The 22282-nt window shown below is 39.7% G+C and overlaps 1 protein-coding gene and 1 long non-coding RNA gene across 3 annotated transcripts in view; one reads left to right on the top strand and one right to left on the bottom strand.

The window, feature by feature from the left end:
- Positions 1 to 1497: 1497 nt before the first annotated feature.
- On the bottom strand, positions 1498 to 4024 carry LOC148052290 (uncharacterized). Its single transcript, XR_015698622.1, has 3 exons — positions 3880 to 4024; positions 3629 to 3781; positions 1498 to 2741 (listed from the first exon to the last, which is right to left on the bottom strand). It is a non-coding gene; the product is annotated as an uncharacterized LOC148052290 (long non-coding RNA).
- A 160-nt stretch (positions 4025 to 4184) lies between these two features.
- FAM171B (family with sequence similarity 171 member B) overlaps positions 4185 to 22282 on the top strand; it is a 40005-nt gene continuing 21907 nt past the window's right edge. Inside the window, exon 1 of one of the 2 annotated variants that reach the window (XM_087733675.1) lies at positions 4185 to 4495. In XM_087733675.1, coding sequence (XP_087589801.1) covers positions 4315 to 4495 — 181 coding nt within the window. In that variant the 5' untranslated portion in view covers positions 4185 to 4314. Of the gene's footprint in view, positions 4496 to 4846; positions 5057 to 22282 lie in introns of those variants that run through there. The other variant, XM_087733676.1, reaches the window with a different exon arrangement.

Genomic DNA, 22282 nt, shown 5'->3' on the forward strand with positions numbered 1-22282 from the left:
ATCCTAGGCATATTTTTAAAAATGCACTTAATTCACCTGAAAATATTTCATAGTATATATGTTTGTAATCCACAGTTATCTACTAAATACAAAAAGGTCACTTTTACACAACTTTTACATTCTCAGGTAAAGTGGCACATATTAACCTTGAGTCAAAAACTTTTTGTAATCACAAGCATGAAAGAGGATCTAGTCACAAATTCTATTCTGTCACCAGAAAACTGATTTCATACAAAAATTTTTGTATATCAAAAATAAATATTTCAGATTTTATAGCTGCCACATCACTGTACAAAATGGTGAATTCTTGTCCTTTGGTTAGGAAAATTCTGAGAGAGGTGATGTTTCTTTTCTTGTCATATTATTAGACTAATTTTATCTTAGTATTACATTCTTTCTGATTAACAATCATACTTATCTTTGTGAGTGGGGTGACAGTAAATATTTTGTGCCACACTAAAGGTGTACATGTTTATTTTACATTGCTAGAACACTTACTTAGAAATAAATGTTGGTGCTTGTGAACCCTCTAGAAAAACTCCAAACTACTGAGTTCCCTGGATTGCTAGTAGAGAATTTGTTAACCTAAAGAAAATAATAAAAAAGGACACCGAAAACATGAAAAACTGGTATTTGTGTTTTAATTAACAGCTTCCAGTGATCTCACAGTAGCTATCACCTACTAGCTATCACATGCACATCACCTAATGTGCATAAGAAACATTGCAGCAGTAGTCAAAACATGACTCTTACTGTTCAATACACACTGCAGCCAACACAGGCCTGGTTTTTGTTAAATAAGATACCTTCAGTTATCGGCACAGTGATCACTACATCTTGTTAGCAGTTCCAAATTAATGCATGATTGAGAAATTAGTGACAACAGCTGTCTCATTACAGCAACAAGGCAACAGAGTGGTTTTTCAAATTCCCATCTTATGCCATAACCACCTTAAACAAAAGGATAGTCCATGTCTTGAGGTTATTTACATCAACACAACTCCACTGCTTCCACTTGAGTTATGCTGCTTTACACTGTGCAAGTTTCTGACTCTTTGCATACGTGTATGATACTTTATTGTATGCTTTTATCATTAGTGAGTTTGTAAATTAATTACTAATACATTAATACTCGATTGCATATTAGTACATTAATATATTTTTTTAATTGGCAGTTCCAAGTAAATTTAAGAACATAGTGAAAAATTGAAAAGACTTTTTAAAAAAGTATTTGTTTGAACGTCTCATATACACAAAGAATTAGGGTTAATGCTGTTAGGAGCCCATCTTCTCACAAGGTATTTCACAATCAGTCTGTTTTACTGCATCTTTCTAATAAACCTTCTAAAAGTTTGGTGCTGAATCATCACCTCTCTTGACAGACATACAGGATGTGCTAAGACTAAGCTTGCAGGACACATGCACAACACAGACGTTCCAAATATGAGAAGCAAAAAAAAAAAAAAAAACCCACATAGTAAAATACCACGTTACTAGTTTTTACAACTTCACATGTAGACCATGTCTGTGTGCTATTGTTTTTCAGAAAGTTTTGCAGAATCTATCTACGTTTATGTTTCTGTGTCATTTGTATACATGCTTTTCAGTCCCTGGCAAAATAGCCAATGCCATGTACATCCCTTCAGTGGTTGATGATGATGGTTGTAATTTTTTCAAAGTTTGAAGAGTGTGTGAGTAACTTTTAAAGACTGCAGGAGTTACTACTGGACATATTTCCTCAAGTAAATACTCAGGTAGTTGAAATAAATTACTTATTATCAGCTTTATCTCTTTTCAAAGAAAATTTGGTTAAGAAAACATGATTATGATTTTTTTTCCCTGAAATGGGTGTTATTGTGTACTCTAATCCCTTCTCAATAATTTATCTAAGTGGCAGTACAAACAATTAATTTCCACATGTGTTATTCCCCTTTTGGAGCCATTTTCAGTAAAACTTCTATCACACATTTAACAGATTTGTTTCAGAACGTTATAAATGAATAATTGTGCAGATTCACATCATCAACATTAATGTAAAATGTTGCAGCTGCCAAGTTGGTTCAACTACTCCTCCCCAAATAAACTTAATTTATATTTTTCTAAAAGCCCACATCTACAAACATTTGGAAATGAACATGTATGTGATCCGTGCTTTCTCAATACCACATACTCATTCATCAGTCAAATTCATTAACAAAGGAAGCAAATTGCTCAAAGCATTAGCTAGCTTTCTGTAGACCCCTTTCTTCCACCTGAGAACATGCAATGTTGCAGGGATTCCAGAATGAATTCAACGCTAACAGGCTGTGCAGAAGCAGCCTCTTTGCAGTGCCCAGATAAAAGGTTGAAATAGGAAGCTGGGTGAAAGGATGTTAACTAGGCAAGTAGGCCCTGAACAAATGTTTTCTAAACAAAAGAGAATCTGTCCTCCTTGTGAGCTGCTGGAGGAGAGTTCCACATCAAGGAAATGACTGTTTTATTTGTCTAGTTTTTGTGCTCTTTTGCTTACTTAAAAGAAAGGTCCCATCAAATGAAATAAAGTTTTCCTGGCACCTTTTTTTTTGGTGCTAATGAAGAAAAGGGAGACTGACAAACTATTTTAAAGAAACGTATTGAAGAGTACCTGGTGAGGAGGGTGTACGCTTCCCACTGCAGCATTACTCCTCAGGCAATGATTGTTCATAATGCGTAAGTGGGTGAAGTCAGTCCATTCTTTGGCGGTCCCAAAAGGGGTCAGCAAACTATCAGCAACAGCGATAAAAGTAAATTGTATTTTCTATGCCAATCCCAAATCTATTCAAAGTCATTGTTAATAGCAATAAATTAATTACATTGTACTGCATAGAATGATATTAAATCGTAAGGAAAAATATATTAGATTTTCTTTACATTTTATAAGAGAACTGTTGAAAATACGCACTGTAACCTGGCAGTTCCTCCTTTCAGTACGGGAAAATTTCTACTTCTCTGTAGTTTGTAACTCTATTCCCCTCCTTTTTCCACTGCATTGAAGAAATTTTCTGAGATCTGAAAACTACAGAATTTGGCCTAATATGCCATTATGTCTAAAATAAAGATTTTTATTTGGCTAATCTTTATTTTATTTGAAGGCAAAGTGGTTTTGTACTTTGCAAAGAAATTTTTGTTCGCTACTCAAGCATACATTGAAAATGTGGTATCATCCAGTTCTGAAAGTCCTTACAGTGAATGAGATGTTTGCCTCACTGAAATCACGGCAGCGGCATACTCATCAACGCTAGTGTGAAATTCACTGTGAGGTGGTCCCAATATGTGTTTCGCCCTCAACCATGCTGATGGCTGCATGCTGTTGGGCGAGTTTGAGTTGTGCAGATGCGCTCCTTTTGCTCAGGTGTAGCAGTCTTATCTGCTGTGAACAATTCCAGTAGTTCTTCCATGATCATGCCCGAGGCTCTGTCTATACATGCATTGCAATTTTACCTGTGTTAATGGGTATCCTTAATTCTAAAAAATGTGTAATGTTTGGTATCAGGACCGTCAACGTGAATAAACATGTAAATATGGCAAAGCTATGCCTGCGTGTAGAATCAAAGCTTTAGGAGATGCTACTACTACAGTTACGATGATTGCCACAATGACTGCCACTTACCAGCGCCTGAGCGAAGGCGATTTTTGAGTAGACAGAAGGCAATCCTGAGCGTCTGCCCCGTCACATGAGGAGCTGCACAGCGGTTGCGCCATGCGCTTCAGTACTCTCAGCAACAAGTGTTAAAATTGCCTTAGATGCTGCCAGTTCGGAGGGCTGAAAGAAGGCGCGGTCCGATTTCCTCGGTAGCCCAGTTAGCGCCGCGGCACCGGCGGACCCCGCGCCCTCCCCTCACCGGCGCGGCTCTCCCTCACCTCTGGCAGACGGCCGGCCGCGGGGCGCGCCGCACACCTCAAGCGTCGCCGTCAGACGCTAACGGCGAGGCTCCTCAGGAAAGCCGTCACCCCGCCCCTCCCTGCCCTCCCGCGGGGCCTCGAGGCCGGACCGCAGCCGGCGGGGACCCGCCGCCGGGGCACTCGCCCAGCGCTACGGAGCGCGGGCCACCTCGCCCCGCTGCCGCTGCCCCCGGCCCGCGCCTCACCGAGACCGTGGCCCCGCCCGGCGCTCGGGCCCCGCCCCCGTCACGTGCCGGGGGCGGGCGGGCGCACGGCTGCCGGGCCGGCCGCTGCCGCGCGTAGGGGCGGCCGCTCGCAGCCGCCGCAGTCCCGCCGCCGCCGGAGCCGCTGGTCCCGGCCTCCTGCCCGCGTCCTCGCCCGCAATATGCCTCCGCTGCCCTCGGGCTGCTCGCCATGTCGGGGACCTGCGGGCGCCTCTCCTCCCTGCTCCTGGGGCTGGCGGCCGCGATGCTCCTGCTGCTGCTGCTGATGGGGCGGCCGCCTCCCGTCGACGCCGCAGCCGCCGCCACCCGCCCGCAGCAGCAGCGGGCGGCGCTACCGGGGGGCGCCCCCCCCGCCGCGCCGGCGGCCTCAGGTACCGATCCCCCCCCCCCCCCCCTCCCGCCGCCGGGCAGATGCCCCTGTTTCCCGCTTGTCCTGTGGAGATTTCTCCTCTCTCCTCCCCGGGGCCGCGCCGTCGGGGCCCCCCTCAGCCCCGCCGCGTCCCTCCCTCTCCTCCCGGGGTGGGGGGTCGGCGTCCTCCTCGGCTGCTCCCCGCCGGGCTGCTGAGAGGCGCGTCGGCTCGGCCCGGTGCTGCGTTGCCGCTGCCAGCCTGTGAGAGCAGGGCGATGCGCTGCCGTGCGAGGGGCGGGCGGCGTGCCCCGAGCAGAGAAATAAGCCGCAACGTTGTTAAGGAAGCAGGTAGCGGAGCCGTGGCGGCTGCTACGGGGCGAGCAGGATCCATCTTTAATATCAGCAGATCTGTATGCAGCTGCTGTGGCGTGTCACTGGCGGGGTGAAAAATACAGCCCGGTCATCGTGCAGCCTGCTTCTGCCCTAGCTGGAGATGCTCCCTCAAGTGCCAGGCAGATGGTCTCGGGGGAAGCACGCCTCTATGAATTCCTATTTGCTAGCCGGAGTCACCCAAGCAAGATATGTGTGTATATAACACATAAAAAATAATATATATAATATGCATATATTTATTTCTATAGATATATTTATATCAATATAAAAATAAATAAAACCCAGCTGATATATGTGCAAGTGACTTAAGCCTATCAAATGAGCGATGGGGCTGGTGAGCTCATTAGTTCTTGCATCTCCTCTGCAGAATGAGGAAATACATCGTTCGTCCAGCAGCTGAGAGTATGAAAATAATGTGCTTATTTCAGTATTAGGCCTTGGTGTTACGGTCAAATGTGTGAGGTTACCTCTTCGCAGAACTGGGGAAAGTGATAAGGTGTTTGTTCTATCGTCTAGTTTAAAAAAATATGTGTATATTTTGAAGTCTTAGTGGCTTAAATTAGGACAAAACCAGTGTTTTTCTTGACATAATGCCTTTCACCAAAGAATTTCAAAATGGTTTCAAACGTTAATTATTTAAGACCTTTTAGCACCAAGGCTCTGTTTGGGCATATCACCAGAGCATATGTTTCATTTTCAACATATATGCATGTTACTATTTCCAGTTGACTTCAAGAAGGTATAAGATGTTCTTAGTTTCAGGCATATGGTTAATATTTTGCTGAATTGAAGCCAATTTACAAAGCTGCCAAAGTCTGTGTGTTAATTAGGAAATACAAGCAAAGATCTTCAATTATGGTCTTTACTTGTAACTTCTTAAAGATGTAGAACAAGAAACTAGATTTGGTAGAATACGAACACACTCTTAAAATCTCCTGATACACTCTTAAAATGCCTTGATTTGCTTTTTGGTTTCTGTCTTGTGTGGGTTTGGTTTTTTTGGTGTTTTGTTTGTTTTGGGTTTGTTTTTTTTTTCCAAGTGTTTAAACTATAGGACTTTAAAGAAGGGTATTTGATGAACAGCTTGGTTCTTGTTTTTCCTTTTGAACCAATGATTTCATTAATTTGTTTTTTATCATGCTTTTAGACGAATATACCATTAATCACCAGCAAACCCCACTTAAAAGGCATTGGCAGCATTTCTAACTTGCGTAGCGAACATTTTGCTCATTAAAAATTGAGTGGCAAAAAAAAAAAAGGGACAGTTTTTCTAATTCAATGATCCTCTTTGGTTTCACGTGTTGATTTCTTTTCAAGAAGCTCTATTACCTTATCGCCTTCAGCCTTGGCCAAAATCTGTGTTGGTACCAAACAATTTGATGCTGATGCTAATGGTTTGCTGTTGTTGCTGTTGCAGACCCACATGCCTATGCTGTTGCTTTCTTTTATTTGCTTATTATGCTTCATAGGTTTTGAGGTATGAGAGTCCTGAAAGTGTCTTATAGTACGCAGCTTTCGTTATCAATCCCAGTTTATGAATGCTAAAAATTAGCATTTGAGCTGATCCTCAGCATTTGTTATGTTTAAATACAGTTAAAGCTTTGTTTCACTTGTTGGCTGGCTTTCTAAATGATCTGGATTAATTTTTTCTTTCATAAAAAATTGAAAAAAGCCAATAGTGATTAATCTCTTAAATAAAAGACAAGCTAGTCGCTGTTATGAAACTTTCATTATACTGAAGAAGCTGCTAAGCACCTTTGGTTTTTGTGTGGTATTTCCTTTCATTAAAGCACGTAAGTAATTTTTGCTATATTGACATTTTTGAAATTTTAAAAAGGAAGAGCCTGACTCCAGATATATATTTATCAGATACTAAGTCTTTTTCCGTGAAATTATCTTTTGATGGCTTACAGCGGAAAGGTAGGCAGGATAAATGGCTGTTGCCTTTCCAGCAGAAGACTAGCAGCAGAGTAATCCCTGAGGGGAGTGCTCTGAAGAGGCCACTCCTGCAGCAGCTGCAGGTCCTGTGCTGGGAACTGCCAGGCAGGCCGTGGCTTCTGGAAGTAAGGAGGAGTCTGGCTCAATTTGGATTTATGCTGTGTGTTTGTGACCCCAGTGTTGCTAGAGCAAAGGAGCCTTACCCTTCTAAAATAGTGAAGGTGCAGAGCTAAGGTTGGAGTTGGCAACCTTTTCACATTTGATGTTCCTGTATCGATTTCCCTGTTCTGTCGAAGCTAATTATACAGTTTTACAGATCAATTCCCTCCTGGATTAACAGACTTCTGCCAGTGTAATTATTATGCTGTCTGAGAAGAGATGCTAAAGTCAGCACAGCTGTGTACAAAGGTTTGGGGTGCAGACTCTACTGCCAACATGTAAATGTAGCAGTGAGAAAGTAGTTGCACATCATGACTGAATAGGTTTTTTTGTTCATCCTTTCTTTCTTCTCCCTTAAAGCCAACAAAAAACTTACCAGTGCCAAAAGAAATAAGTAAATTTTAAAGATGAGGCAGAGAAGACACGCACAAGAGGGACTCAGTTCATGGAGTTACTCTGACTCACGTTATCTAATGAATGTAGCTATTCTGCCAAATTTTAGAAAACAAATATTCAGGGAGAGAGAGAGATGGGCCTCTCTGGTTAGGGTGGTGATTTATCAATCAAGTGGAGAACCTGTCTTGGTTCCTTGTTACTCACAGTGAGTTTTTCAATTTTCTGTGTGGCAGTTCAGAAATCTGGACTCTGGTGTGCAGAAGCAATTGAAGAGAAGTCGCTGCGAGCTTAGAATAGTCAGCATTGAGGTCAGCGGGCTTGAATACAGAATTCAGTAAATTATAGTCCTGGCTTTGATCCAGGCAAATCTGGTTTTGTTTTCCTTGTTCCCTTTTGTTTATCTTTATTGAGATGCATTCTTTACAGGAAGTACAGGTTGTGTTCTTTAATGTTCACAATGCTTGGGATATTCTGGATGTGGTGCGTTGTTATTCTCTTTATAATGCAGATATTGGGCAAGAAACAGAGCAGAGACCACTAATTGAATAAGTGATACTTAACTGCATCAGTTCCATGGCAGATCTGACATATACTGAATGAACAAGATTCTTCAGGGAATAAACCAGCAGTTGTGTAAATAGAAGCTGTCACATTATGTATAGACAGCGCATGGGATGACATACACCATCTTAATGTTGGCATTTTTTTTCCACGTTGAGATCTTAAATTAGACTTGAAGTATGTTTTAAAATAGGTGTTATTTCTTCAAGTTTCTGTCATATAACTTCATGTTCTATGCCGTGGGTACTCTCCATACCTTTTGTAATCCCAGCATAAACAAGAAAAGACTTGCCATTGTATTTATTATAAGCCATTCCCAGTCTGCCTCACATTCCAGAATGTGGGGAAAAAGAAATTTCTTTTGCCTTTTTTTTTTTTTTTTAGGCAGGTGGCTTTGCGTACAATGGGAAGATTAGCTTGATTTTTGTAGGGTGAAATTAAAAAGCGGTAGCAGCTAATAGAGCGTCCTGAACAAAGGAGAAGAGAGAACTGGAATTGCTGTGCATATTTATGTAGTTAGTTCTCTTTGTTGAAAGTGATGAGAGAAATATGTGATTGTTGGCAAACCCAGAAGAAAATAAGAGATTACTTCTGTACCTGTTGGAGACAAATACGCCGTCTGGATGCTGCCTGTGGAATTTGATTCTGTGCCCATTTCTCAATACTGTCTGCTTGCATGTGATGATGAGTTACTATCTAATGCGAAGCAGTGTTCTAGGCAAGAGATATCTAGTTAAGATTTTTCTAAACTCTTTTGTACGTTGTCTTATTCTTCCTGATCATTCAAGGAGGAGATAACTTTCTCATGCTTCCTTTTTATTTGAGATACTGGAACAGAAATATTTCTCTGACACATCCTTGTGTGACTTATTGCTTTTCTAATCTTTGTTTTCGATGTTTCTAGTAGTGAAATATTTTTCCTAATGACTTGTATCTTGATGTGTAGGTGGTACTTAGGTATTTAGAGGAGCATTTGGTTTTGATAGCTTGTTCTGTTAATCTGGGTTTGAATTGAGCGATAATACATAATGATGCACTTTAAAAAAAATATATATATAGTGCTGCATGACTGGCTTGTTTGTCACTTGATGAAACAACCTTTATGGTTTACTGTCTCTATAGTCACTGGATAGGGGATTAGTATGGCAGCAGTAAATCCAGTTCTGTTTTGGAGCTCTGTCGCAGTCAGATACAGACCCCAAGAAAATGAGTGAGGAGTTAAAAGCTGTGTAGGAGATCCTGTAGCATTCCTATAAAGAAGGAAATTCAGTAATTTTCATGACTGAGTGATCACGTAGGATACAGTTCAAGATGTCAGGGCTGTCTAACTAGGGACTTCTTATCAGCACTGGGGTTAATTGTTTTACGCAACCAGCAACACAACCTTCTTATCCAGTAGGTATTGGAATGTAATCAGTGTCAGGGAAAAGGTTTATTTTTCAGTTGTCAAATCTTATGGGTTAAACTGTAGTAATTGTTTTCTATTTGGACATGGTTTGCAGTCTTTAAGACTTTTGATTTGTTTTAGATAGATGGAAACATTTGTTGGGAATCTATGTGTTACTTATATAAAGAACCTTAATGAAACTTTGGAAAGCTGACTTTCGATCTGGTGAAAAATGATTCTTTCATTATGAAATACAACTCCAAAAGTATTACATGCACACCCCAGCAAAATGGTTTAACACAAGCAACTAACTCCACCTCTGGAAATAAGCTCAGAAAACGTCCGTTGATTTGCTGTTCAGTTTTCTCAGCATTCTCAGCCTCTGGGATTTGCAATAATGGTTTCTCAGCTAGGTGAGAAAGTAGAGAAAGAAAGAATGTAAGACTTAGACTTGTCCTGATTTATTGGAGCTGATGTTCTTAAGTGACTTAGCTTTCTGTGCTGATCTAAGGCTTAGTAGTGCAACAGAATATCAGGAAGGGCATTAGGACACTGAGAGGTGATAAAGCATCTGCAGTTTGAGACAGAAATGAATAATGAAAAAGAAATAGTCACAGATAATTTCATTTATGTGTCCATGTGTTCCATGATTTAGGTCACTCAGTTGCTAATACAAGGAAAAAGAGGAGTTTGGGCTTTTCCATGGTACAGCACAAATGAAAAGATAAGTACTTTTTTATTTTTCAGGAAGAGAATTGATATAAACAAAAAGGTACTGAGGACTTCTGAAGAGGTAGGCAGCTCTCCTAAGTTGAAAGCGTGCTTTTATTAAAGCTTGTAATATATTATACAGCATCACACTCTATACTTCAGAAAACTTGATTTCCAGAAACTTGCGTTGACAGTAGCTTTCTTTATAAAGAACTGAGAGAGACAAGGCCACAAATGTGTTTTAGCATTCACAGAAACGGGACCCACAGTTAGGCAGTGAGGAGAAGTGGCAGGAAGCAAGACTAATCAATGACGGCAGGAGCTACCTATTGCAAGGTGGTAGTTTCTGCAGTTCTTATTTGTTTTGTTAAAGTTTCATTACTTCTTGTCAATCTGTTGGCAGATGATACATCGTCAAAGGCCAATTGATATGTAAAAACATTCACAGAATTGCTGTCAGGCTGAGAAAAAGGCACTTGCAGGATTTGGAATGCAACTGCTATCTGGGTCACTGGGAATCCGTAGCATGCTTTCTCTGTGAACTAGCTCAGTAGATGAAGTCTTTGATGACAGAGCCAAAGATCTGAGAGGAAAGCTTATTCAAAATAAACTTAATTTTTGACATGTCAAACTTAGAAAAATAGCACAGGTTACTTTGTTGTTTTGAAAGTTGCATATTTTTATATTCGCTACATCCTTCTGTAATGAATAGGGATTTAAGGCACAATGTAAGAGAGCAGATGAGTCCTCTGTAGTACTCCTGATACTCTACTCAATTCCTGATTCATAGATCTAGCAGTCTGGTGTGCTGTAGGAGCACCCAGATACCGTGATCAAGAATTTCCATTGCACCGTAGGGGGTAGTGTACTCTTGAATAATGCTTCTGTGTTTAGTAGGATGAAACTACCAGGTGTAGCTCCTCCTGCCTAATCCTAGCTTGCCAGAGGTGTCCCAGCACACCTCATCTGTGCTCCTAAACTGTCATCTTCCCCACATGTCTACAAGAAGCTATATTCAGCAGGCTGCAAAGCAGCTATTGCATTTCTTGCTTTGCTCTTCTGGCACTAGTTGTAGAGAAAACATGAGGTTTGAAAGCAGTTTTCATGCTAGCGCATGCTTGAGGGAAGGGTGTGAGTGTGCACAGCTTTACAATCAGCAATATGAAAGTGTATTTGCTGAAACAACCTGTGCTAGGGAACTTAAGGTTAGAAAGCTCAAGAGAATGAATTAATCTTCAGGAGTGCCCTCTGTCCCTAAGCCAGGTGTTTAGTAGGGTAGATTTCACTCAAGCTGTACCTCATCCTTTCAGTTGGAATTGGCACTCCAGATCCATCCATCAGAAGAGCTGCATCCCTGGGAAAGGGCAGTCCTTCCAAACCATGTCTGAGGCTGCAGCACAGATAGAGCGTATGCTCGTGCAGCCACCCCATCTCCCTTCCACATCTACAGAAGAGACAGTCTGTACAGAGGGTCACCTTTGGTGAATGGATTGCCCTGTCATTTTGTGAGGGATGCACATCGGGGAGGGGTGATGCTTAGACCTTCCATATGAGAGAGCACACGTATACTGTAGCGTGAGCAGGCTCTTGTGACTAGGAGATAAACATCAACAAGCATAGTCCAGTGTGTGTGTGGAGGACACTCCAAAAGCACCAGTTACCTTAAACGTGGCTCCTCAGGCAGAACCCAGGACTAACGTGTGGCACCAGCAGTCCTGTCAAGTAAAAAACTGTATCGTATGCTATGAATTTCACAAGCAGTTGTCAGCTGCCTGTAGATAATGTGAAGAAAATCTCCTTCTCCCATCTCAGTTGGACCAGCTGCTGTAACTTTCCAAATGATTCTGCTTGCCCTCTGAGTGTAAGCATATTATGGATTCTTGTAAACAAAATACTGACAGGTCTGCAGTTTACAGTACATGCATGGCACGACCCTGCTGATGTGTGTTCTTGTGTGATTGTAGCTCCTGGGAGCCATCCTATGTGGCCTGCTGGGATTGACAGGGCTAGGGAGTGATGCTCTTTCCTGTCTGTGCATGCATAAGCCCCTTAAGGCTCACCAAGTGCAGGCATGAATCCTGTCAGGTTCCCGTGCTATCCTTATTCTTTCCCCCTCAATTTCTTGTCCTTCTTTCTCTTCCCTGAGGCTGTGATTATGCTTCATCATGTGAGCTCAAAGAGAGTCTCCAGTGACTGAAAGACATTAGTCAGACTTCAGGGCGCAATTGTTACCCTTTACAATGTGGAAATGAGACAGTTGAAGGAGATGGATTACAGGGTCAGATCCTCCTGCTGGACTTTCCACGTGACCCTTCTCGCTTCAGCATTCTGCATCTACTGTTGACAGCACCGGGTACCTAAGACAGTGCAGTCCTACCAGTGGAAGAGGCAAGGGGTGGCCTCTCATTGAGATTGCATGGAAATAAATTGTGGCTCTTGGTGGGTTAGAGAGCATAAAAAATCTTGGCCCTCGACCTTCCGATTTTCTTGTCCCATTTTGAAAAACTTGGGGTTTTTTGGTGTGGGTTTTACCTGAACTACTGGCAGCTGTAGCAGGTTAACCTGCAAATGGTGGCTGAACAGCTGTGCTGGGGAGTGGGTTTTTTGTGTTGAATATGATGCGGTGGTTATAGGTATGAGTGCGAGGCACATATTGAGCCATGTGCATTAGGAGGTCATGAAGCAGCAAAATACAGAGAATCTCAGAACCTCTTCAACATGTCCCTGGCATACTCTCATTGAAATGCATTATTGACATGACCACTGCACCCCAAAAGCGCTCTAAGGTCTGTAGAGTGTCGTTCGATTAATGAGTACTTTAGTGTATACAACTGAGTGTTTGCTTGAGTGCTTTTACTAAACACAGTGTAGTTACAGCCAGATAAATTGGAGCACTGGCCCATTATCATGCAGTTTATTCTGGAGGAAAGAGTTGAATTTAGTGGTTGTTTTTTTTGTTTGTTTTTTTTTTTTTAAGTTTCTAGATGGTCATTAATAGTTCATCTGCCTCTTCTGAAATGTTTTCTTCTGGTTGACATACTTTTATTTCTTTATTTCTCATCAATCTTTTACCTGTATTCAACGATTGAGCTTTCCTACTGGAGTGTGCACGTAGCTTTCGGGTTTCATGTTGTAGGTTATTTTAGTTGCAGGTCCGAGCAACTCTTTAATTAGTCAAACTGATTTTACTTTCAGAATCATCAGTGTTCCTGTTTTCATTGACTGCAAGTGTTATCGAGTAAGGCCATGCAAGATAAAGTATATCTTTTCATCCCATTTCCTTAATAAAGCATAGAATTTGCATCAGGTGTGAGCCCTAAATTATCATAGGATGCTATATTTCTACTAAAACATCCAGCCAGATTTGCTAAATGTACTAAAATTAGCAGCTGAAATAAACCGCAATCAAGTGAAGATGATGTTTGTTCTTTGTGGGTTTTTCTTTTAGTGTTTTCTGTGATTTGAAAGTAACTATGAGGATCTGGAATTGTGGAGGTATTCAGGCTGGAGGGGATATCAGGAGCACTCTAGTCCAACCTCCATAAAGCAGTGTTGACACTGAATTCAGACCTGGGAGCTCTTTCCTGTCAGGCCATGAAAGGCTCCACAAAGGGAGAACCTCTCTGGACAACAACCTATTACAATTATTGTTTATCCTCAGAGAGAAAAAAAATTTCCTCGTGTCCAGTCAGATCCTTCCCTGCAATTTGTGACTGTTGCCTTTCGTTATCCTGCCATGCATCTTGACAGAGAACTTGGCTCTGTCTTCTTGGTAAGCTCATGGGTGTTGGAAGGCTGTTGTTTAGGTCCCCCAAAGCCTTTCCTTTGCAAGGTTAAACAAGGCTCATTTCTTTCTGTGGGTCCAAAACTGAAGGCAGTTTCCATATGCAGTCTAGCAAGTACTAAGTGAGAGGGATTAATTACTTCTCTTGCTCTGTTTGCTATGCTTCTGTTGATGCAGTGTGGTGTGCTGTTAGCCTTCATCGCTTCCAGGGTGCGCTCCTGACATGTTCAGCTTATTGCTCACCAGGACTCCCTGATGTTTTCAGCAGAGCTACTGCCTTGCCAGTCAATCACTTGCAGGTACTGCTGGAAGGGGTCAGATGCATCATTTTATATTGGTCCCTGTTGAATTTCGTGAGGTTCTTGTTGGCCCGTATCTCTATCTAGGTCCCTTGGAGCATATTGACTGCATCCTCAGCTTGTTGCCACCTACAGACTTTGAGGGTGCATTTTGTCCCCTCCTCAAATCACTAACTTGGACTTGTACATGACTATGGGTTGTGTCAGCTGCTAATGTTTCTCTTGAAATTTCTGCATTTCATTTTGGGTAGACTATTTTCCTGTAATGCATGTAAATTAGAAGAAAATGGAGTTAAATTGTCTGCTGCAGATTTGGGACTGTTTTATAAATATGATGTATACAGTTGGCTCAGTATGTTGAAATAGATACTAGTGTGTAGCATGGACTTTTCGTTATGAAATTTGTCAAGAGACCAAATTTATTTATTATTAATTATTTATTATTAATTACTTTATATAGGCAAGGCTCCCAAATGAAACTGATTGGAACATTCTCATATAAGTTATTTTCTATGAGGCAGCAAATTTGGTTGATAATTTGTCTGTGCTAATGTGAGCTAAACTAGAAAAAAGGTCAATGATGTCAAGATATTTGAAAATACAGGCCGTTCTGCTGGAATGAATAAGGAGGTGCTTGCCCCCTCCAACTATTATAGACACTAATGGAATTATAAAAAGTTTTTCCAGGTCATTGTGGAAAATATTCTTCGTCTGTTCTGAAGCCTTTCATTAAGTGACTGAACAGGAGAAATGAGTAGTTTTATGTTGGGTAAATGCAGGACATCAGCAGAGCATGTGTTTGGAACAATAAAAGCTGTTAATAACATGAATTATGCCTTGTGATAAATATAATAGGAGCTTATTTCATTGTTTGTGAGAGCAAGGGAGAAGACTTACTCTCACTGGGCTGAAGGAGAGGTTTTCTTTGGATTATGGACTACTGATGTTGAGAAAATCCTTTAATTAAGCTGACTGGAACAGAGACCCAGCAAAACATTTGTGAGATTTGAGAGAGTTTTGGTGCAGTGTCGAGCAAAAGAATTTGTCACGGCTGTTTGCCTCTTAATTAGTTGTCAGGTTCCTTTTCCTTTCCCCCCTTTTGCCTTCCCCCCCCCCCCCGCTAAGCACAGTATAGAAAACCTGTCCCTTTACAATTCTGTCTCCCGGATTCTTCAACATTTCGTGGGACAGATTGTCTCAGAAATACTGAAGTGGATTTGTTTCCCCCCAGTCCATTTGGCACAGTACCAGAGGTGCTGAATGAATCTGAGTATTTTGGGAGGAAAAAACAGTGTTTACTGTCCCATTTTTAGTCTTGGTGTCAATAAATTATTTCCATCATCCTAGAAAGGTTTCCATGGTGCGAAGTTGTTTTCCAATTACTCCCTATGGGAATTTGGTCACTTGCTGCGAAGGGAAAACTTGCCTGGCTGCGTTGGTGGTGTTTGTGTTGGAGACGCAGTTGGTGGGCAGCGTGTTCATCTCTAACAACTGTCCTTTATGGATCCTGGAGCACTTTATCCTGTGCTGAGCTGTAGAGAGGCAATAACGATTCCAGGTGGCAATAGCTGAACCATTAATATATTCAGTATTGCCATTTACCTCGATGGCATCCATGTATGCAGAAGACTTATATTACTGTGGCGGCAGTCTTGATTCAATTGGTTTGCTTTATCCTGTGATCTGATTTGACAGATCCTTCTCTTTTTTAAACTCTTTTTATGGCTTCTGTGGAATTTTACTTAATTCAAATCAGTAGGAATCTGCAATCATTTTAATGTGCAATCATTTTTCTAAAAACTAATGTCATATTTATTGTTGTTCTGTGATTTTTGATCGATTACTGTATGAAACTCAACTTTAATAAAAAATTGTGTATGAAAGAGATATTAGCTTGTTGGGTACTCTTGTTTTGTTGCTGCAATATGGATTTCCGAACTAGTACATTTAAAAATTCCTGTCCTGCATGTACAGGACTACGGTTTGGAAATGTTGGCCTGCAAACTTTCAATTGTATTTTCTCCATATATGTCTTTACATACTGGCCTTCTTCCAAGGGGTTAGAGGATCTTTTCCTAAGTGAAAGATAAACATTGCTGGAACATTGCAAATATCTTTCTTTAAGCAGTAGTATGAGATTTTACAGCTTTTGGGGAAGAAAAGTAATTTCAGCAAAGAATAGTGACCAGCATGTTATTGAATAATGTCACTGAATGTGTCAGTATTTCCTTTGTGATTAGCAAGTAACATGCACTTTCATTTGAATTACTAGTTTGTAGGTTATATTATGCCACTATGACTTTATACAGTCATATCTGTCGTGAGTTTAAAACCTTCAGGGCATTAAATGTCATGTTTGAAGAGGGTACTGCTTTGTTTTCCTGTGATTTTTTTTTTTTCTCCCCACTCTGCCAAATTAAGGCGATGCTTGAACTTGCACAGATTTTTTTCAGCTAATTCTGCTCACTAGCCACCACTAAGAATTACATGAGACAAATCCTGTACCTAACCCATGGGGTTAAAAAAAGATGATTCATGCTGCAGGGTTACTGGAATATTCTTCCTCTGTCCAAATATATTGACTTTTAAAGGGTAGGTTTGACAAATCATTAGCAATTCTCTATAAGAAATGGTCTCATTTTGTCAAGGTGCTTAATGATTTATTTTTTTCTGTTTACATAATGAAGGTTTGATTGTCAAGTTCATGAGTGGGAAATGCATGGTTTTTGCTCATCACCTAATAGGCACTTGCCCATTTTTCTTGAGGGTATATAATATAATGTGGGTATTTAAGATAGCGTATTTAAAATAAAGTACTATGCAGATTTTGATGTCTCCCTTGTGTACTTTTTTCCCCAGTATTCTATAACAAAGTGTCAATTTTTAGCATTCATTTTTTCATTCCCTCAATTCTGATGCAAGGCAGAATGATACAGGCAGTCATTTAAAAAAAATGAAAGAGCAGCATTACGGGTTTAGTATTAGCCAGTGAGTAAACTGAGATGAAAAGAATAATCTTACAATGGCCTCTGAAATGCCTGCGCAAAGGTGTTCTATTTTGTAGGCTTCAGGAGCTATATTACTAGTGTTTACTTGCTCATTTAAATCTCGTTCACTTGCAAATTTACCTTTATTTCATATTTAAATTTTATTTAAGATTTTTGGTCTTGTAATATTGATCATTTATCTCACTTATCTAAGATTACAGAAGATGATATTTAAAATAAATGAATCCTAAATAAGTGAAGCTCTGCAGACAGCAGCATTTCGTCTTGTCTGCTGCATATTTCCCTTGCCCCAGGAAGGTGAATTTCTCAGCTTCCATCTTCCATGGTAACCAGAGTTCTGAGAACCAGGCTGGCTGATGCAACAAAATAGCAGCAAATAAAAATGCAAAGTTGCTATGGTAATTGTAATTGTCATAGCTTCACTAGCAGGTGTTGATTTTGAATTTCATTGAAATTCTTATTATTTATGCCAATATACCAGTACAGCAAGACATGTGAAATATAATTCTGTAATGAAAATTCTGGTTTATTGTATCCTGTGAGTTCTCATGTTCTGTCTTGGGTGGTGAAGCATTCTGATTTTAATATGTAAGTTGAATGAAGAAGGCATCTAATGGTGAAAAAACATCATGCAACTACTTACCGAATGAGTACCTTACAGCAGTACATATATGCACATATATTCCAGTGGATTTTTTTAATGACATATGTATACCACACAGTGTTAAAGGAATATAGAAAAAAAATCCCATCTAAATTTCACAGCTGCTTTCATGTCTAAATTTCATAGCTCTTGCTTAGGTAGCCCATAAAAATATTTAAAGGGGAATGCTTGTTTTCTTTCTATTTTATATATCTTACTAGGTGCACTTGAAAGTGTTCGGGGGTATGTTCCCACTGGATAGGTGAGTTGTTAGCAGCTTTATGGATTAGCCTGATGACATTCTTGCATAGTTCTTACAAGCATGATCATTCCAGGAAGGTGTTTATTGATTATGCAGTAGTAATCATGAAGGATACAGCCTATAATGATCTATTTTATTGATTTTGCAGGACGTTAATTTCATCAATAGTTGGTTCGTGTCAACATTTGTGGAATGAATATCATCCTTACTCACTTTCTTTGTGCATTTTTCTTTGTGCATTTTTCTTTGTGCATTTTTCTTTGTGCATTTTTCTTTGTGCATTTTTCTTTGTGCATTTTTCTATCACCTTTTCTGAGTTCTTGGTTGGAAGGGTAACTACTTACAATGGTATTACTTAGCTGTTGGTTGTAGAAGAGGGTTGTTTTGTTTGTTGTTTTTATTTATTTATTTAAATAACTCATTAAATCAATCCATGCTTATATACAACAGATCTTAAAATTGAAAAAGCTGAAATGTTAATTTGCGCATGTAATAGTACAGATTTCAAATGCTAAGGCTGTCCAGATCATAAAATAATCCAAATTCAATAAAATAATTACAAGCACTGAAAGTTTTCCTACTTGTGAAGTGTGGTGATTTTTTTTTTTTAATATAAACTGAAGGTAGTGCTGCAGTCTGTATCTGTACAAGTGTGTCATGGAAGTAGACAGCTGGAATGTTAAGTAATATTTATATGAAAAATACTAGGAGTTTCTAAACTCTTTGACTTCTCTGAAGAATTAGCTCACGCTAGGCAAGTACATCCTCTATCAAAATGTGGTAGCTAAAGTTTGCCGGTGCTGAATCTTGGCCATATTTAATCCTGATTAAATTTAACCTTTCTTTTAAGTTGCTTCTGAATTTGGAGGAACCGATTCCAAAAGCTATGGGGATATCAGTTTATTGATTCACTGACCTAATGACTGTTGAGTACTTTGGAAATTATTTCAGTGCCTAAGTACTAATGAGGCATAAATTTAAACTAATATCTGAGGGTAAGACTTCTATTAAGAATGTTTTGTAATTTTCTTTACCTCCCACTGTAAAAAACAAACAGACCTCCCTTTCCTCCGGTTTGCTTAAGATTTGTGTTTATATGTGCACACAGGTACATGCAAAGTATAAAACCCTGAAATCTGTTGGTATAAAAGGAAAATAATTATTCTGTTTAAGTGAAACAAAATTGTTGTAAGTAAATAAATTCAATTAACAACATTTTTTTGTTTTTTGTAAAAGCATCAGTAAAAATTCAGTGTTAATTCTATGTAAAGAAATGGTGCTAAGTCTATAAATATTTTTGCTGGGGAAAAAAACCTTAGAATGTATGACTGAGAAAAACAGTCTATTTCTAAAGTAGTGTGGTGGGTTTTTTTATTTATTTACTTCTAAAAGGGACTGTGGTAGCAAAGAAAAGGGAAAGAGGCCTTGTTCTTATCTGTAAAATAGGTAACACTTTTTCCAGTATTTTAGTAGATGGTCAGCTTCTCCATAGTGCCTAATACGGTTTTATTATAACATGAAACTGGGTTTTGGGTCTGTTTTGAACTAAATGAATAAGTAGTCTTTGACCTACTAATTTACTTAGAACCTTGAAGTGTGCTCTGGATCATGTGCTAATTTGCCACAGGCAATCCCCTGTAGTTTTTCAGTCTGCTAAGTTTGAAGTCTCCATTTGAAGTGCACATCGTGATGGGTTTGATTCAATTCATTTAATTCTATGTAATGCATTTATCACTCTCTCTTTAGTTTATGAAGCTTGCAAAAAACCTCATCTTTAGAAAAGTATTCATCTTTCTTCATGATCAGCAGTCTTATGGGCTGAAGTATTGCAGGGAGTCGTCATCACAGAGATTACGCCGGGATGGGCTGAATGCTGGGAGGAAGGAGACTGAGCAGAGGTCTGCCATGAAAAGAGGACAGTATGAAAGGCATGGAGAAACAGGAACTCGAAAGACAGTTTTCAGAAAGTAATGAATGAGCAGAAAGCGATGGGAGCAAGGATGAGATGTTTTTATTTGAGATTACAGTAGATTGTACAGTAGATTTACATCTTTCCTATATTGCTGTTTTGTTCAGCTCTTAAAAGCAAATGTATCCAGTTGTTTCAAGAGATGCAGAGTAGTCTTGATCTGAAACTGAGGAATCAGGATAGCGTGTGAAATGTTTTCTGAAGTACTATTTTTGTTTTTTCCCAGTAAGGTGGGAAGAAGGACCACCTGAAGGCTGTAGTATGTGCTGGAATAATGCATGTATCGACATGAATGAGCTTCTAGTAAATAATTTCAATTTTTTTCTTACCAGTGTACAGATGTGTAAGGATTCTGGCACTGTGGTCTGCATGTGCCTATCACAGCATATGCTATTGAAGTACGGAAGTGTTTCTCTGTATCTGAAATAATGCTTTATTTGGAGCAAATGTAAAAGAAACTGTTTGAAAAGCTCTGAGTTAGAATATAACTTTTTTTTTTTCCCAGTTACTTATAATTTTTTTTTTTTTCACTGTTACTTAGGTAACAGTGTGTTCAAATTTTTTCTAATTTCTAATACGTTACAGTTTCTCTTGAATATGAAGCAAGTGCTTGCTGGAGACATCTATATTTGACTAGATTGGGCTAAACTGTCTCATGTACAATGACTGTAACAGCCTTTCTCTGTGTAAAAGACACTGCTTGTCCCCCTCAGGACCTAGCCTTAGCTCCTTCGTAATTGGGATTCTGTTGATGGCTTCTGTGGAAATTGGTTGACCAGAAATAGGGCAATGGGAATACTGTGGTGTCCTACTTTCCCAGACCCTGTTTTGCTGCTTTGTCCTGGAAGTTGGTAATGTAATCTGTGCCACTGCAGAAATTTTTGCCAAAGCTGTTCTTTTAAACGTACATCTTAATGTTCAGTTTTGCATTAAGATATTTTAAGGGAGTGCTAAGCTACAGAACTGTACTGTATAGATTATATGGTGGTATTACATCCACAGGATTGGCTGTTCATATACAAATGGACCAAATGTTGATTAGCTCTGGGCTCCAATTTATTTAATATTTAAATTTTTTACAATAGCTTTGCATTGCCTAAAAGCAGTTCTCTGTAAGTCTCTGTAGTTAAACACTATTGAACAGCACTCCTGACATACGGCAGTAAAATGTCAATATGTTCTTTTTCCAAAGTGCATTTCAAGGAGCAGCCCATACTTGCTTTAAGATGAGAGTAATCGTGCTGCCATTTTGCTTACAGATCAACCTAAACAAGGGCAAGTTTTAGCTATCGCCGTAACCCAGGTCTGTCCTTATGCACCCATGTTCTTTACCAGTCACTTCATGGTTATAGTTCTGTGGCTGCTTGCTAACTAGATGAAAGATTTACCTCCCAGGGTGATTCTGGAGAGGGGTGGTACAACTTTTAACCCCATGCTAAGTGCAAGAATGAAACTGTGTCAGCTAGTTGTCAGCTTTCAAGTGTTTCCTCTTTTCAGCCAGGTAGAATGACTACATTTGTTATTCCGTGTGTGTTGTTCTTATCTACATCTAATGCTCTCTTTTCCAGAGAAATTGATTTTTACACCTGGTTAGGTATTTGTTTGCTGGACTTCCTCAGACCTTTTGTGAACTGTGTGAGGCTCTTTGCTTCTGAGTTCAGTTCTAATGCGTTGAAAATACGTGTAGATTGTACTTGTAGCTAATTAATAAAGACAAAATTGCACAAGGCAAAACATTTGCAGTATGTTTTGTATTTCAGTAGTATTCCTGTGTCATTTTAGGGAGGAGGAATAATTTTCTGCATTTATTTTATGCTGTTATTTTAAATTGGAGGAGCAGCATATAAATAGCATATAAACATCTTTATAAAGAATCACATAATTTTTAAATGGGATATTCTGAACCAATTTGGAATATATAGAATTATTTGTGTAGAGTTAGAAATGTCTTTATACATGTACATGCCCATCTGCACATAGGGTCTATAAATGACTGTCTGGAGTAAGACAGCAAAAAAGAACACTGATAGCTAGCAGATGAAGCCTACGTTAGGATGCAGGGGTTATTAATGAGATTTGCAGGTTATTTGATAGCTACGAGAAGCATAGTTGAAAACTGGTCAGAGAGCTTCTCCTAGTATCTGACAATAACTGTCAGAATATAGCCATAAAATAGTTACTAGAGTTTAGGGGTCACCTATTATGTCATTTTAATGCACTATGCAAGGCAGAAAAATGTGTACTGTGTCAATGCATTGTACTTTAATAAAGAACAAAAGGTAACCGCAGACTGATGGTG

This window comes from Nipponia nippon, unplaced genomic scaffold, assembly GCF_047370975.1.
Source record: "Nipponia nippon isolate SJK-2023a ecotype South Korea unplaced genomic scaffold, ASM4737097v1 scaffold_5, whole genome shotgun sequence".
NCBI lineage: Eukaryota > Metazoa > Chordata > Aves > Pelecaniformes > Threskiornithidae > Nipponia > Nipponia nippon.